Source organism: Trachemys scripta, chromosome 19, assembly GCF_013100865.1.
Source record: "Trachemys scripta elegans isolate TJP31775 chromosome 19, CAS_Tse_1.0, whole genome shotgun sequence".
Lineage (NCBI taxonomy): Eukaryota > Metazoa > Chordata > Testudines > Emydidae > Trachemys > Trachemys scripta.
The window spans coordinates 13,248,474-13,266,182 of NC_048316.1; the positions used below are offsets into that span (position 1 = coordinate 13,248,474).

At 45.1% G+C, this 17,709-nt stretch overlaps 1 protein-coding gene across 5 annotated transcripts in view; it reads left to right on the top strand.

The window, feature by feature from the left end:
- The window catches only part of PRDM2 (PR/SET domain 2), a 118,168-nt gene extending 107,317 nt beyond the window's left edge, over nucleotides 1-10,851 (top strand). For all 5 annotated transcript variants that reach the window (XM_034753496.1, XM_034753490.1, XM_034753494.1 and 2 more), the window contains 2 exons: nucleotides 7,538-7,673; nucleotides 9,762-10,851. In XM_034753496.1, coding sequence (XP_034609387.1) covers nucleotides 7,538-7,643 — 106 coding nt within the window. In that variant the 3' untranslated portion in view covers nucleotides 7,644-7,673; nucleotides 9,762-10,851. The remainder of the gene's footprint in view (nucleotides 1-7,537; nucleotides 7,674-9,761) is intronic.
- Nucleotides 10,852-17,709: the final 6,858 nt, after the last annotated feature.

Consider the following 17,709-nt stretch of genomic DNA (forward strand, 5'->3'; position numbering starts at 1 on the left):
GTGTGGTTTCATCAAACCACATGGCCCCTTTCTTAGGCTTGCATTTTTAGATTCCCTGAGACTCAGTCCATGCACAAATGCGTATTAGAAGTGTAACCTATTGTGCAGTTTATGTAACCCCTTCTGTGCCTGGGCCGCAGAGAACATGAGTCTAAGGCCAGGTCTACACTACACCCCTAATTCGAACTAAGGTACGCAACTTCAGCTACGTGAATAACGTAGCTGAAGTTCGAAGTACCTTAGTTCGAATTAGTTCGAACTTACCTTGGTCCACACGCGGCAGGCAGGCTCCCCCGTCGACTCCGCGGTACTCCTCTCGGCGAGCTGGAGTACCGCAGTCGACGGCGAGCACTTCCGGGTTCGACTTATCGCGTCCAGACTAGACGCGATAAGTCGAACCCAGAAGTTCGATTTCCAGCTGTCGAACTAGCGGGTAAGTGTAGCCAAGGCCTAAGTCTGCCAACTAGGGCACTTAGCCCTTTAGTTCATGATCTTAGCTTTGCTGGCCCTAGCTTCAATCCCCATTAACAAGCAAGGTGACTGTTATATTATTACACTAGCAACTAGACTGACTTGCATACGCTTCAGTCCCCCGCAGTACTGCCAACACATTATTACATCAAAGCGTCTTTTAAATCGGCTACACCCAAAGCATTTTTTGCTGTGCTGATCCTTCTGTGCGTGTTGTTTTGTCTGAAGCAAATTACGTAATGAGATATGCAGAGCTGAACCAAGCCATTTCAGTTCTGCTAGCCCTTAGTGCTAACTGACAGTGTTCTCTCTAGTGTTCTTTTTATAACTCAGCTGGGGTGAGCACATTCATATAGAGGGTAAATAAAAATTGTATGAAGTCTTCCCAATCTATGATATACTTTTCTGTTAATATTAAATGATGAGCTTTATTCGTTTTTCCCCCCCACCAAGAGGGCAATTCAGTGCACATGGAAGACTTTTATCAAACTATCCAATTAGATTTTATGGCAGCATAAAAGATGCATTTGAGTACATCTAGTTTTAATCCAGTGTTCTTCACCTTTTGGCACTCCGAACTCAATGTGTGCCTTAAAAAGGGCCGCAAGATACGTTGCTGAAGCAATCCAGTCCATCTCACTGTAAAGGCTCAGGCCGAGATTTCCAAAAGTGACAAGTGATTTTTGGGAGCCCAACTGGAAACACCTCGATGGAGCCTGAAAGCACAGAGCATCCACTCTCTGAACTTCAGGACCCTTCAGGCCTCTGACGCTGGGCTCACAGAAATCACTATTTGCTTTTGAAAATCTTGGGTGTAATTGTTAATGGTGAGTAAGATGTCACTTTGTTACATGGATTCACCTTCTAACACGTTCAGTAAGAACTGCATCAGGTTTTAAACAAAGGATGAGGTTTTCAGGGGTCTCAGCGCTGGCCTAAATCGTATGTCTGGAGTCTATAGGAATCTTACCATTGATTTCAATGGGAGCGGAGTTGAGCCAGCCCTGAGCACTCTTGAAAATGCCACCCTTAGGAGGCCATCTGCACAGTGAAACTGACTTGGGGATGGCCTGATTGTTTTGTGTTGGCCTGAGGGAGCAGTGACCATTGTCATGATGTCCCCTAAACCACCATGGCTAGACCCTCCTCTGCACCCCTAGAAAGCTGGGCACTCCAGCTTCTCACTGATAAAACAGCTTTTTCTAGCTTTGGTGGTTTGAGAGAACTGGCCATAAAATCACATTATTTGGATTATGCCTTTGTGTCCCTTTGTTTTGGTGCCTGTAAAATCAAATCCAGCCCCGTTACCCAGCCTCCCTCCCACTGGTCTGAATTGAGCACAGAACACTCTCAAAAGAACTGCAGTGGGACACATTGAAATCCTCCTTTTTGGTAAGCAGTGTAAGGACTTTCCATTTCCTAAGTATATGGCTGTAGAGTAAAATGTGCAAGAAAATCTGTCAACACATTTCTTTTGGTCCAGTAGGCCCTCCCTTGTTTCCCTTCGAAAAGTTCCCTGCTCCACAGTACAATCCATGGAACTGATGTTAGCTGATCTTTCTCCATGCCCCCTGGTGGCTGTTCGGTGTATTCACTCTCCCAGTAAGCACTGTTCTAATGCAGCTGAGAGAGTGAGTTAGTTTAGCAGGGTAATGTACTTGCAGTGTTTCAGACCTGACCCAAAGCAGGAAGTACTAAAAACCCTGTTCCCAGGAGTTAACCAGCCAGTTTTGCAAACCTGGAAGGTTGGCAGTTTGGAGAAGTTTCAGTAAAATGTGTGAACATTCGTGCACTTGTCCAGAGAGGATTTTTGAACTTATTGATGTCAATCTGCATCTGCTGAAGTTGATTTGCTTATGGATCTTAAATTATGATGATAGAGGGCAATGAACATGCTCTGTCAGGGGTCGGCAACCTTTGAGAAGTGGTGTGCCACGTTTTCATTTATTTACTGTAAGGTTTCGCATGCCAGTAATACATTTTACATTTACAGGGGCCGTCGGATGGAACCCCAGACTGGCAGCGAGCTGAACGGGGCCTGCGACCCCAGGTTCCGTCCACCGGCCTCTGCTAGCCGGGGTCCTGGCCGCCAGCCCCGCTCAGCCTGCTGCTGGCCCGGGGTTCCGTTCATCCAGGCAGGCAGCGGGCTGAGTGGAGCCGGCGGCTGGGACCCCGGCTGGCAGCAGAGGGGCACAAAAAATCAGCTCGTGTGCCGCCTTTGGCACATGTGCTGCAGGTTGCTGACCCCTGCTCTATTTTAGGAACTAAACCAAATTGTGGTGTGGGGACATGCGGTGGGGGGGAGAGAGACAGACTTCAGACCCTGTACATATTTTGTTAAATTAGGGGATCAGAAACTTAATTGAAAAATCTTTTTCTTGGAGAGCTTAAGTCAAATATTAAACCCTAAAATCCTCACTACATTTCCTTCAAATTTTGTCCTCTGCACCATATACTAACACTTGTTATTTTGTTACTATACTGCCCCATTCATTATATCTCAGCAGGATCTTTCATCCTTTTGGATCTCGATCTATCTAGCAATCATGACAAATAGCCTCCAGGCTTCATTCCCACTAGTTACAGAGCTGATGATTCTGGGATTTAATTGGGTAATGTGGAGGGCTGACAGACACCTTTCAAGAATGTAAATTGCTCACCTGTGATGGAAGACAAGGTAATTTGCATGAAAATGCCAAGTGCTCTTTGTAAAGGAGGGGAGTGCATGTTTAATGTACTTTTTTCTAATGGGCTAGCTAGATTACACATCCTTCTGCTTTCAACCCAGTGTTCAAGGATTTGGGGAGGTCGGCGCAGTGGACATTAGAGTTTTTGGAAAATGTTACTTTTCACTGAAAGGCGATTGCTTTCAAATCCTTCATCTCTACATTTCGGAGCATTGCAGTAAATGCTAGTGGTGTAACTCTCTCTAAAATCAACAGCACAGCCGTCCAGCATACTGGAGCTGTGTCCCTAACTTAGAAGGAGGAGCCTTAGGTCTTGTCTACATGAGCAAGTTGCCCTGGTTTAACTGAAATCCGTTTTCAAACCAGTTCAGTTAATATGGTGCAAACCCCCCTGTGTGGACACTCCTATTTCAGTTTGAGTGTCTTATTATAAGTTAGTTTAAATCAATTAGGATTTTGTTTACCAAAACAAGCCATACCAATATAACCCCCTTTATATCAGTGTAACCGTGTCTATTCTAGGAGGTTGTAGGTTTGCCAGTTTTGGTTGGATGTATTCCTAGAGGTTTCATCATGACATAATCTTTAATTAAAGATTAATCTTTAGTTCCTGGAGGGTGGCAACCCAAGCCACTGCACTCATTTAACTAAATCAATCTTTTTTATTTTTATTTTTTTTATTTTACCAATTTAGTTAGATCAGTACAAAAACCTTGTCCAGACAAGACTTAGTGATACTTCTCTTTGCCTTCCCCCTGTACACACCGTATCTTTTCTGAGGTCAGCCCGGTTTCTGCAGCGAGAAGAATCTCTTGAACTGTGGTGCAAGGGCGGACTTGATACGCCACTGAGGCTGCATCGTAACTGGGTATCACCACCACTGGGCATCTTCAGAAATTCTCTCCCCTTTGTTCTGCGCTCCCCCCCCCCCCGCTAGCAATGGTGGGGGCACTAGCATCAGTGAGGCACAGGGGTTTGGTTACAATGTTAAAAACATTAGTGCCTCATTGTCATTGTTGTCCCCAGGCGGGGAAGTAGCAATGGTGGGAGAACATCTGCAGATGTCCGGTGTCCACGCAGGCTGGCAGAGTGATAACTGATTCTAGAGCTCGTGCAGCTGCAGGATTTTCAGATGCTTTAATGTGCGTGCAGTGGCTTATTGACTACTTGGGAGTATCTCTCACCTGCTCGCTGATCCACCTGGCCCAAAAGCAGAGCTGCGACTATAATAAGCAAACTCATGAGCCTCCCAAGAGGCTAATTTAAGGTCAATAGAGACCTGGCTTGTTTTTCTGCGGGATCCAATCATTGAAGTTGTTCATAACAGTGCAGGGCTCCATCCTGACCCATTCAAAGCACTTTGTGGGCATAACAAGCTCCATAAATATTGCAAAAATGCAAGTGGAGCAGAAGAGCCATGTGTTGCTGTTGCAGACAGGTCCAATGCATCCTACATCTGCCCCAGATGGGCTTCACGTGGTGTTCGGGGCATGATCCCCAGTGTCTGTTGTTATTGAGTTCAAACCTGATGCATTAAGTTGCTACATCAGTGTCCGTTCACTCTGCCATTTTTTGCCCGGCTCTAGTCAATGCTACGCCTTCTCTCTGGCTGGGAAGGCAATGGCACCACCCTGTGGGGGATTGTTATGTACTTCTCTGAACAGGGCTCTTGGCCCAAAGGATGGGAGCTGGCTGCTGCTCTGATGAGTAGAGGTCCGTGTGTGTCCCATCACACAGGCTGGCGTGCATTGCCATAAATGATGATTAGATTGCACTGAGAAAGTTCCAAGCGTTGTGCCTTCTTGCAAAGGCCCCGGGCTGCTGTGTTGTTTAAAACACATTCGTTTCCTTGGTTTTTAACACATCTTTGCTGCTACTGCTTTCAAACTTTAAGGTCATGGTTCAGTGAATACTTTTCCACCCCTCTCACACAGGGTGGGATGTCTTCCCTTTATTCTTAGCTGGCTGACTTTCTGAAACTCCCCACTTCAGTGGTGGTGTTAGAACTTGCTGTTTCACAACACAGCAAAATAATAATTATACTACAACTCAGTGCTTCTCAGCGGAAGATTTCCATGATCTACACAATTATTAACTCGTGCACTCTCCCTTTGAACTGCATTGAGTCCTACTGAGTGAGAAAAGCTTTGCAGGGACAAAATGGGGGTGGGAGGGCCAGTAGCAAATATCCCCTGAACAGGACTGTCCCTCTTAAGCAGGGATGGACAGCTGGTGCATGTCTGATCTCAACTGACAGCTCTGAAATGAAGATATCAGCCATGGATTGAAACCAGGACCAACTAGGGTGAAGATAATCTCTCCCCCCACACACACACATTCTCACTCTCACACACACACACACACACACACACACACACACACACACACACACACAATTCATGCCACTTGTGGATGGATGAGGTTACCAAAGAGTCCACCAGTTCCTCCACACCACAACTCGGGCCCTCTGTGGCATGTAGCTGGACCCCATTCCCCCACCATCCCAGGAGAGTAGGAGAGGAACAGGAGCTTCAGAACAGTCCATGGTGGAGGATGGAAGATAATTTGCACAGGCTTCTTCCCTCACAGCAGCAGGGTATATGTGGATACTTGAGAGAGACACACACACCCCCGATCTATTGACCTGATGTAGAGTCTCTTAGACCTTGTGTCCACTAAGAAGAAAGGTGTGTTCTTGAGTAAAACCCTAGTGAAGACAAGGCAGATTGTAGTTTTCACATTAGCAGGTCAAGGGGGAGGGATAGCTCAGTGGTTTGAGCATTGGCCTACTAAACCCAAGGTTGTGAGTTTAATCCTTGAGGGGGCCACTTAGGGCTTTGGGGCAAAATCAGTAATCGGTCCTGCTAGTGAAGGCAGGGGGCTGGACTCGATGACCTTTCGGGGTCCCTTCCAGCACTATGAGATAGGTATAACTCCATATATTATTAAAGGTAAAGGTTATGGGGAAGTCTAAGGTTTACCTCAACCTGCTAACACATATTAGACCTACAAACTGCCTTATCTCCATTAGGATTTGACCTCTTGAGTTCCCACACATTAGCTAACTTAAGGCAAGCACACCCCTTTGTTGGTGAAGATGCACCATGCAGGAGCCTGATGGAGTTTGAGGACTGCCAACGTAATGGCACAGCGACTGATTTTCCCATAGGCAGTCTTGCAACAGATAGCACTCGCTAGCCTTTGGCACAGGAAACAGTCCATAGTTAACCACGTGGCTTCAGTGATTTTTAAGTAGAGAACACGAGAGAAAGTGGCCAATAAAATATCCAGGAGTTAATTTTCAACCTCAATCTGGGCTATTTAAAAAACACGGAACAAATAGCCGGTTCTGCAGTATTGGCAACCACAAGTGTTCAAAAATCATGAGATGTTTCTTTTACGCCAAAGTGTTTTTTTTTGTTTTGTTTTTTTTAAAAAAGTGTGATTCTTTTTATCCTTGCCTCTTGGTCTTTTAGCCTTTTACATACTCTTTTCGCTTTGTCATTAGCTTTTATCACCAACCCTGAAAACCAGAAATGGAATTTTTATTTTGAAATGAAAGATGAGATTCTCATGTAGTCATAGGATCCGGAGACTTGGGGCTGAAGGTAAAAAGCCAAGATCAAAAGCCTTGCAGTAAAATCATAAGCGTTAGCCGCTCTGCTTTCGGTTATCTATGTGTGCTATTATCTGATTTGCAAGTGCTTTCGTGGTGTGGGGCATGCAGCTTAGGAGTGTACTCGAGCACCTGGCCTTTTTGAACACCTTGCCCTCTTAGTGTATGCGGTTTTTTATGAAACGCGAAATGCCTTTTGCATCAACACAGATGCAAAACAATGACATGGCAACATGACAAAATAGACCCTGACTCTGCCAGCTATTCTGCACAGGGGGCCTGCTGCTGTCACAGCCCTATTGAGTATTGATGTCCAGTTTGTCCTTCCTGGAAGGTTCTCCACATACTTATTTGAGCCTGGCATCAGGGAGGCTGCTGGGCGGGGGAGGAGAACACACTCAAATGTCTCCTGGGTCCTTTCACGTCTCACCTAAATTGACTAGGGTCACTGCAGAGCAACACAAGACACTGCCTCATCTGCATGAGCAACCTCTGCAGCAGCACCTCCAGCCTGGGTATAGAGCCTTTATACAAAGTCTGCTGGAGCCAATGGAAGGTCTCCCACTGACTTCAGTGAGCTTTGGATCAAGCCCAGGAAAGGTATCCAGGCTTTCATATGATACTGGGCCACCAGCCTGGCAAGTAGGTTGGGATAAATGTTTGAACCGAGATTGTGTGTTGGATATTGTGGCCTGTCTCTGCTTTTATCCCAAATACGATGCGTGTGTGTGTGAGAGACAGTTTCTCCTGCTTCTTTCTGCAGTTACAGACTCCGCATGGCCTCTAGATGTCCCCCCTCCTCTTCTCAGAACACCTGCACCAGGCAATGCAAGAAATCCAACTGCACGACGGCCCACTTCAAGGAATAGACTCTCCTGCTGCACATCAAACCAAAACAGGTACAGCAAGGTGGTTACCCCGTGGCACTGATGAACATGCAGCGCTTTGCGATGTTTGCATTTCTATAGCTAAAGCACTTTACAAATGTTAGTTCACCTCAGCGAACCCCTGTGAGGCAGTTAATTATGGTCCTTGGTTACTGGTGGGGAAACTGAGGCACACTAGCTCAGTGACTAGCCCAAGGTCACACAGAGAGCTGAGAATAGAACTCCATATGAGTCCTAGTCCCTTGCTTTAGCCAGGCCCATAAGACCATCCTTTCCTCTTGTTCTGAAACACCTAGACTTGCTGGAGCCACAAGTTCAAGTCCTGGCAGGGTTGACTTAGCTCTCCATTCTTCTGCAACAGGAGAACAGAGTTTCACTCCATGCCCTGTGAGTGAGCCTTGTGGAAGAGGTCGTAAAGCTCACTGTGCCACTCCTACAGGTGGATTTTTGAGCCCTTGGCAATTCTTGTAAGTGCTCCGATTCGCCATTCCTCCCATGCTGCTGGGCAAGGACCTGTGTGCCACTTGCTTGCCACCCCCCACCTCACACAGGGCTGCATTTCATTTCTGCTGTTGGTAGAAGTGCTGAAGTGCTTTGAGATCCTTTGGGACAAAAGGACCGAAGGCTAAATGTCGCGCTATTCTTAATATGAAGGCAACTGCACCCAAGCCACTGCGGGATGCCTTGGCAATGTGCCAGAAGCTTAAGAACTAGACCTCATTTGCATATTCATTTACATATTTAAGAGTCTTGACTTCACTATTTGCTTCTTTGGTAGGAGACATTTTTAATACAAAAAATAGAGCGCCATGATGCATTTTAAATACTTTCGGTCAGATCCTCAGCTGGTGTAAATCAACAGAGTTTCATTGTAATCAAGGGAGTGACCTAGATTTTCCTCAGCTGAGCATCTGGCCCAATTCCCCTAGTGATACTGAAATGACTCTTCTCCGTACGGCAGAGGAAGTTTTGACTAATCCAGTTAGTTGCAGAAGCCCAACTCGGTAGTAAAGTTTCTTGAAATCTGCTAAGATGCTGAGGGATAGAACCTAGTGCAGGGGTGGGCAACCTTTCAGTAGTGGTGTGTCGAGTCTGCATTTATTCACCCTAATTTAAGGTTTCGTGTGCCAGTCGTACATTTTAATGTTTTTTAGAAGGTCTCTTTTTCTATGAGTCTATAATATATAACTAAACTATTCTTGTATGTAAAGTAAATAAGGCTTTTAAAATGTTTAAGCGTCATTTAAAATTAAATTAAAATGCAGAGCCCCCCCGGACCGGTGGCCAGGACCCGGGCAGTGTGAGTGCCACTGAAAATCAGCTCGCGTGCCGCCTTCGGCACATGTGCCATACGTTGCCTACCCCTGACCTAGTGGATAGAACTCTAGACTGGGACTCAAGACCTGGATTTTAGTCCTGGCTCTGTCACTGGCCTGCTGGGTGACCTTGTGCAAGCCACCTCGTCTCTGTGCCTCAGTTTCACCACATGCAAAATGGGGATAATGAAACTGTGGCCTCCTTTGGGATCTACTGATGAAAAGCGCTACATAAGAGCGAGGTGGTATTATTACTAGTCATGTGAGTAAAGTTAAGTACATGTGCAAATGGCTGCAGGGTCGAGGCCCTGGATGGGTGCAGGGTCTTGTACCTTGAAATAGGTTTATATTTGGTTAAACTAAACTGTAAATGAAATAGAGAAAATTAGTATTATGGGGAAAAGTTAGTAGGATAAGAAAACCAAACTGCCTCCTGCACTGCCAGGAATGGTGGTGAATAGTAAAAAGTTAACATTGGACAGTGATATCTGAGTTTCCCTTGTTGTTTCTTGTTGAATAGGGGAGACTGACTTTTCACATTCCACTATGGGTAAATGGTGACTTTTCTATGGAGACCACCGTTATTCCAGGTGACTATGCGTATTTGCAGGCATAGGACAGTGCTGAACTGAAAAGATAAGGCAAAGTAATCCTTCGATATCATAATCTGTTCTGTTCATTCCCAGTTCGAGTGGGACCAGGAGTTCCTCAGGAGAAAGAGGGGCCAATGGTATTCTGTGCCAGAAGCACAGTCACCTTGTTGTCATATTTTCCTTCTTTGCAGAGAGCGAGCCATGAACTACAGAGGCCGGTGAGAGGCTGATTCTATAGCATCCCCTGCAATGTGAAGTCCACTCATCCAGAGCCAGTGGAACAGCATGGGAACACATTCAGAGGGAATTGTAGGTTGTTTGACCACGTTGGGAGGGCAGGCAGATTTGGGCAATTCTTCTCTTTTTGCTGGAACGTATCGGGGTTGGACATACTATGCAATTACATTTTCAAACGACTGTTACATCATTTTATCTTCTAACTGTACTGTACACGCTATAGAACTGGCAACCCATGGAAAATCCACCCAGTTGTGCAGAGTTTGCTGAGGTGTTCATATCCCAAATCTGTCGGTACCCCAGTCTGTCGAGTGTGTATCATGACCTTTAAGGTGTTGGAACATTGCAAAGGTGTGATGCCACCGCTTCTAGAAGATGGTAGGACCCACATCTCCTGGACACGCACCTGTTACGTGGTCTCTGAAATGCAGTGATGGCCTCAGTCCAGTTTTCTAATGGAACAAGTGTTCATTTTGCAAAAAGCTTCTGTTACATTTAGCGCTAGCCTGGCACCCGGCCGTTGCTGCCATGACTGAGTTTTACAAACATTCCTAAAGTGCCCATTACAGTGCACAGTCCAAAGCAACCTCTTCTCCCAAACAGGGAGGTTAGTAGTTGTGACCCTCCATTAGAGCCCATCTAGTTTGGTTAGGCTTAGACAGGAAGGAGCCATAATTGTGGACCAAGCCTGTAAAGACCAAGTTTCAGGGTGTTGCAGTTAGCGAGAAGGCTGAACAGAGATGTATTATCTCTTGCTCATAGAGGGCCATGTTCACGCAGGTCTGTCATAGGGCAGAGGTGCCCTCTTCCTGCTTTCACAAACTTCACCTTTGTCGTATACTGTTGAAGGGTTCCTTCTACGTTTCCTCAGTAATTAAGTACATATCTGCTCCCCATCAATGTAGTTTGAGAGGTTGGGATTTTCAAAGTAGATTATAAAGAGAATTTGGTGCCCAAGTTGCCTTGAAAGTCACTGGCAGTCAGATGCTGGACTCTACTTCTGGTGAGGGAATGATTTCCCTCCCCCTCTTCCCCCCCCCCCCCAAAAAAAAAAGAGTCAATGAAAACATTTTTTCCCAAAATCGTGGGAGGGTTTTGTTGGACAGCTAAATATGTGGAAACCAACAATAACAAATTCACAAGCCGCTTCTCCCCACCCTCCCAAAAAAGTAAAAAAAAAAAAAAAAAAAAAAGTTTTTTCTCAACATTGCTGAATCTTTTTTTGCTTGTTTTTGTGTCTCAGTGAAAAACATAACATGAAAGTTTTCAACAAAAATGGAATTTGTTTTCACAAAAATATTCTGTTTAGCCAAAAAACATTGGAAAAGTGCTGATGCCCATAGGCTGTTTTCCGAATCCTAGCTGGAGTGCTTTCCAAGTGTAATTGGCATGGAGGGCATATGGAGAGAGGCAGGCTCCCACACACTAAGGTCTAAATGAACCATAAAGAGTCAGATCCCTTCTACCACTGAAGTCGTGCCTGCAGATCATGGCTGAAGGACCCAAGAGGAGGGCACTGTGAGGAAAGCTTTTGCTGTTGCTGGTTGTTCTCTACCTCCCCCATATCCCAGGGATCTTATTCTCCAGCGCTTGTCCCATCTGGCATCTTTTGCCGGCACTAAATTCCCTTTAAAAAAAAATCATTACAAACTGCAGTTGAGATTTTCATAGCTGCTTAATGAATTTGGATGTCCCATTAAAAATGAATGTAAACTACATATCCAAAAGCACTGGGCAGCTTTGAAAATCTCAGCACGCAGATAAAACAATTTATGGGTCTTAGATATGTCTAGGAGCCTGCCCCATTGTACCTAATCTCCAAGTTACGGGCATTTAGCGTCATCTAAAGGTCTCCACAATAGACTCTGCTGCACTAGATTCAGCAAATTCTCTTTTCTTTCATTTACCTGTCCTTGTTTCTTCCTTTTTTCATGATCCAGAATTTGTATGGTAACACCTGCACTAGAGTTCTTTAGAAAACGGACGATCTTCCTGTATGTTTTGACAGCACTTAACATTGTAGCAACAAATTAGAGAAAAATTCCAACCAATAGCCTGTGTTTTAAAGCACCACTTTGAGGTATCCCTAAAGTTTTCCATACAATGTTGTTAGACAACGAGCATGTTTACTAAGTGATGTATTTTCACTCGTCACTCAGGGGCTCTTGCTTAAGAGACGCCTCACATTGCAGCCGGAACTATACTTTAAAATAGCCCACTCTTGAGACCTTGCTCAGTATCTAGGAGTGGGCAAGGTGTGTTTAAAAATGGAGATTCTGGCTTGGATTCTGCTGGACTTAGTGCCTTTAAGGCAGACCATGACATTATTCGAGCTGAATTTTGTGCCGTTTACTTTTCTTTGTTTTTTAGAGCGATATTAATGATACTGTTCAAGAAACTCAAGGAGAGAAGTGTGTAAATGTTGTGCTATATGAATACTTTTCCCAGAGCAGTTTTGGTTTACCATGCAAACCTGTAAATATGTATTTACAATTTTAAAAGCACGTCTTTACGTCCCTATTGTAAATGCTCCATTTTTAAAGTTTTATATCTTGTTATTTCACTAAAGATTGCAGCACCCAGCTTGACATTGTCAGTCCACACTAAAAATCCATTACAGTCTGAGAAAAATCTCCACACCATCAACCAGAAATGTTCCATTGTTGCAGTAAACTTTTCAGTTTTCCCTCAAACAACAAAAGAAGATTCTTTGGGGGCAGGGAGTCCATCTTTGCACAACAATTGATTCAAACTCATAGCATTTCTATATGATGATGGGGACTTTTCATCTCTGCATATTCAGGAAAATTCACCATTGTTTTCCAGGGCAGAATTTCAATTTTGCAACAACCCTCCACCATGCCTGCTGGTGAAACTTGTGAAATTTTGCCTTTTACTTCCTCCCCCCAAAATCACACATTCTCATGAAAATTCAAGGAGGGGGGGGAACCCTCAGGTTTTGCATGTAGAAATTTGCTAGGCTGACACTGGTAGCTCTGAGGCACTCTCATGACACTTGTTTTTAAAATAAAAATTTCAGTATAAACAATGTGAAGACGTGGTGGTACCTGGTGGGGCTTGAGTTCTGAACGTTGCTCTGGAAAACCGAAGACTCTGTCTGCCATGTAAAGAAAAAACAATAAACAAATGTGACAAATTGCTGTGATGGAACGGTTACTGACTTGCCAGCACTTTCAGTGTCCCAGTTTTGAATCACAGCCATGCAAAAGGAAGGGCTGAAATGGAGAATCCCTTTATTGGTATCTCCTGTAACTTAAATGTGGCCAAAGGATTTTTTTTTTTTTTTTTGGAGGCGGGAGAATGGAGGGGAGAAAATCGCTGTAAATAAATGAATATTCCCAGTGTACCACTGGGTGTCAATACCTGCTAATAATTATGAATAGGAAAGGCTGAGTGCTCCCTTTGTGTCATCACCATCTGCCATCTTTTTGGACAAAGCCAAAGCATCACCCAAGCCTCCATGTTCTTTGGGCCCTCCACTCACCACTCCACCAGCTTTCTCTGCTCCTGCAGAGAGCAAAGATTCCTGCATTCTCAGGGATGTGTTGACATTCACTATGTGAAGATGCAGCAGCATGGTCTAGTGGATAAACCACTGGCCTTGGGCTCAGGAGATCAGGGTTCTGTTCCTGGCTCTTGCAGTGACCTCGGGCAAATGATTTCCCATCTGTGTCCCTTCCAAGCCTTTGTCTGGTCTATTTAGATTATAAGCTCCTTGGGGCAGTGACTCTTTCTTATCATATGTTTGTACAGCTCCCAGCACAACAATCTTAGTGGGGGCTTCTATGAACCACCATAATATGTACAAATAATAATTTAAACCAGACACAGCTTATCTGAGAAAAAAGAGCCAGATGAAATAAACCGGAGCATTTTAATGGTGTGTCATCTGGACACAGACTGCAAAAAGTTATTCTAATAGGGGTTAGAGAGTTTGTTAATGGAGAGAAATTTCAATGATCACACTATGCCTGCTCTTGTCAGCGCTCACAACTAGGGTGACCAGACAGCAAGTGTGAAAAATCGGGACGGGGTGGGGGGTAATAGCCCATATATAAAAAAGCCCCAAATATCGGGACTGTCCCTATAAAATCAGGACATCTGGTCACCCTACTCACAACTTTTCCTTCCAGTCTGCTGGAGTTCTCCAAGAGTCCCCATTTCCCACTTTTAGGAGGTAGCCTTCTGTTTTAAAGAGAACTCAGGTTCTTGATCTTTCCAAACCCTCCTTTGTCCAACTGTCTGGAGTTAGTCATGTCATCTATGCAAGCTCACTCTTCTCTCCTTTGATTGCCCCCCCTTTTAGACCCCCCCCCCCACACACAAACCCCAAGTAAGGGTCCATTGCTCAATCTGTGTCTATGCAAACGTGTCTGATGTTGATTCCTCAGACCCCTCTCTCAGGGAGTAGTAGGGCTAGGAAAAAAATCCATTATTCATACAGAACAGTGTACATATTCAGAAACGGAACAGAATTAGAAGTCAGCTGTTCAGCTGTATCCATCCATCCCAGCCAGACTGAGTCTTTATATGCCATTCTTCATCCCCAGCTTGTAGTTGTTATCTCCTGAAAATGAGCTGTCCAGAGTTAAATGCCGCTAGATTGCTAATTGTGATGGTGTTGCTGGAATGTACTTGGATGCTTGAACATGACAAACGGCCTGTGACGATCCATCCACCTTGCCAGTGTTTCCACAATGACGTTCCCCCTCGCCCACACCAAATGTAAATCTCATCATCATACATTATGCAGCGCGTGCACTTGGTATCAGAGAATTATATGTATTCATGGCTTGCATATGATTTTTCAGCTAAGGTCAAGGCAAAACTCAAATGAATAGTCAAAGCCAGGCAAAAGGTGCCCTTTACAGGAATTGTGATAATGAACAGTTGGGGCTTATCCAGTTCCCATTAGGGGTCTGCGTTACAGAAGAGACATCATTCTAACTGGCACCTTTGCTGGACCTCTCAGCAGAGGAGCCATGAATGAAAGACCCAAAGGGACAATCAATGTCACCTATTGGGGAAGTCCTTCCAAGACAGGGTTTTAGACTCCAAAGCTCACAGAGAAAGGGAAGCAAGGCACTGAAGAGTCTGGCATAGCTTCCCTAACCCAAGACCACCTGCCATCCAGGTGAGAGAGGCTGGGGATCATAGGAATAGAGAGAAGGGGAGTGGGATGGAGGGTAGGATTTTTAGTGGAACATTTCTCATCTGAACGCCTTCTCTGAGGTCTGCTCTAGAACTGGATGAAGGTGAGTAGGCTGTGGAGAAGGGTTCCCTGAACCGGTTCAGCCATCTGTTACAGAACAAGCACGTTCAGTGTTGAACAAATTAGTGGTTTGAAAAGGAGATTCTATGCCATTCCTTATGGTGCGCTGTCTGTATATGGCTAGAAAGTTTATTATGGTTTTTAAAGGCGGGGTGGGGAGGGCTCATTATTAGTTAATTCATTTCAGCAGCATCTTTCATTTTAGGAATAATGGTAGATTTATTGAGCCATTCCACGGGGAGTATTTGAGGGGTAGTTTTGAGGCTAAAAGCGGTAGGTTTTTCCTTTTGACATCCGGAGATTCCTTCATGCCCCATAAGACTGCCTTGTTACTTAAGTCACCACTTTATGTTCTCGTTGATCAATGCTGTTAGCTCGTTTGAAGCTGCATACCGAAGTCAATGGGCTGTCTTTTGCCCACAGTCCACTGTTGAAGCCTTGATGGTTTTTTAAAACCCTAATTTCAATTAAGTGATGAGCAAAACCAGACTTCTCTGACCATAAATCTCTCACTGCATGAGAGCGGGTCTGTAGTGTTCTTTAGCTGGCTAGCTAGATGTCATTTGCTCTCAGGTGCTGTCCAAGCGGCAGCACTAATCTGCCCTTTGAAAGGAATGAAGACAGGCTTGGTGTTTTGGGCTTGTGGCAGAAGAGTACCTCCACAAAGATGGGGAAAAACCCTCCAAATATTACTGGGGCTGCTCTTGTGGCACAACATACGATCACCCACAGCTGTAGGCTCCAGGGTGACATAAGCTGGAGATGATGAAGCAGCCGGTGAACAAACCCTTTGGGGAAAAAAAAAAATCTCAGCCATGCCTCTAAGGACAGAGGAGAGAGAGTCTCACAGGCGGGGAGAACCTGATTGATCTATTACAATCTTTGATGTCAATGTCCAGATAATGTTCCTTGTAGGCTGTGTCTGGAGAACAGCACTTGTAAAGGTTAAAACAATTAAACAAGGAAGACACTTGCAAGTGTCTGGATCCCCTAACAGCTTGTCACTACAAATTAGACACGGGGCAAGCTCCTGAGGGGACAGACTAGAAACAGTGTAAGAGTCAAGCACTAAGTAACACACTTTCCTTGTTTATGGGGAAGGGAGCCTTTTGCCTCTAGGTCACTGGTTTGAGTCTAGCCTAGGTCAGGGACCAAAGGTCACCACTAGCTGATGGCTAGCGGCCTATATGAAACAAGCAGGGTGTGCTCTCGGTTTCTAGCGGATAGCAGTGCACGCACATGACCCATCACAGCTGGTGCTGTCAGCAGAGAGGCCAAGAACTGAATAGCTCCAGGAAGACTGAACTATCCCCCCCCCCACCACCACCTGCCCTAGAGATGGTCCCTCCCAGTCAGGGATGAGCGAGCTTGGAAGGGGAGTGTGGCCAGGGGAAGCTTGTTGTGGAACAGAGCTTTCAGACCACAAAGGGTGTCTGCTTGGCTGTAGATGATTAATGAAAGGCAGCACCTGCCATGGTCAGCTTGTTGAAAAGCAGAGCAGGTGGGAGCAGGCAAGTGTTTGGAGACTGTTTGTGGCAATTCTTTATATTTCAAACCCAAGTTCTACTAAGCTGCCTTGGTGCCTGTTGTGCTCCTGCTTTGGAAGAAGGGAAGAATGCCTCTCAAGAGTAAGACCGCCCGGGAATGACTGCCCTTTGCATTTGGAGGCTGAAGTAAATCACGCTGGTTCTTCCTCCCAGGTACACGTTTCCTATAGGATTTGTTGTGCTGCTCTACTAAGCTGTTAGTCACCTTGACTTTGTAGCACCTTTGTTATGTGGTTGTTAATGAATCTCTCTGTAAGAAGTCTTTGCTATGCTTTGGTAAATGCTCCATTTGGGAAAGTTTAGGGAGGTTTGTATCCTTTTATTTAAAAAAAAAAAAGTATGTATTGTGTTTTCATCAGCTATTGGAATCTCCTTCTGCAGAAAGTGTTGGGCCCATCAAAGTTATTTTCACATAAGAGTAAGTGATAAAGAAGGGAAGAAGTAACCTTTACAATCCTGCCACTGACCATACAGTGCTGTGCAAGTGAATAGTAGGTTTGAGGCTCCACCAACCAAATAGACTGGAACCTTTTAATGAGCACTTAACTCCCTACCAGTTTTTCCCAACAGGAAGGGAAAGAAATGCACTCCTGAAGGAGGGGCGTTCAGCCAGGAGCTAGAGGGCAATGAAGTTAGCATCGTTCCTTTTGGGGTGTAACCTATGAAGGGCCAGATTCTCTGCTGCCCTGGACAATGTGTCGTCACTTGCACCTGTTCTGATCTAGCAGCGATTCACTCCTACTTTGCCCTTGCTCTGTGCAGCTATGGCTCTGTATAGTGCAGGGCAGTGGAGAATCTAGCCTAAAGTCTCTCAACTCCTTCCTATCCTGTCCAATTGGATTTGCCTATTGCAGAACTTTTCTAAGCCAGCAGCATGACACAATATTTGTGTTGCAAGGCAAACGCCCCACTGCGATGATTCATCTGCCAAACTTGCTTGCTCTGTTACACACCACATTGGGGCTGGTTCAGCAGGCTCTTCCTGCTACAAGAGTCGGTCCACCCGAACTACTGCTGTTTTGCTACTGAACAGAAAACCATGAATGAGGCAGGGCAGTTAGA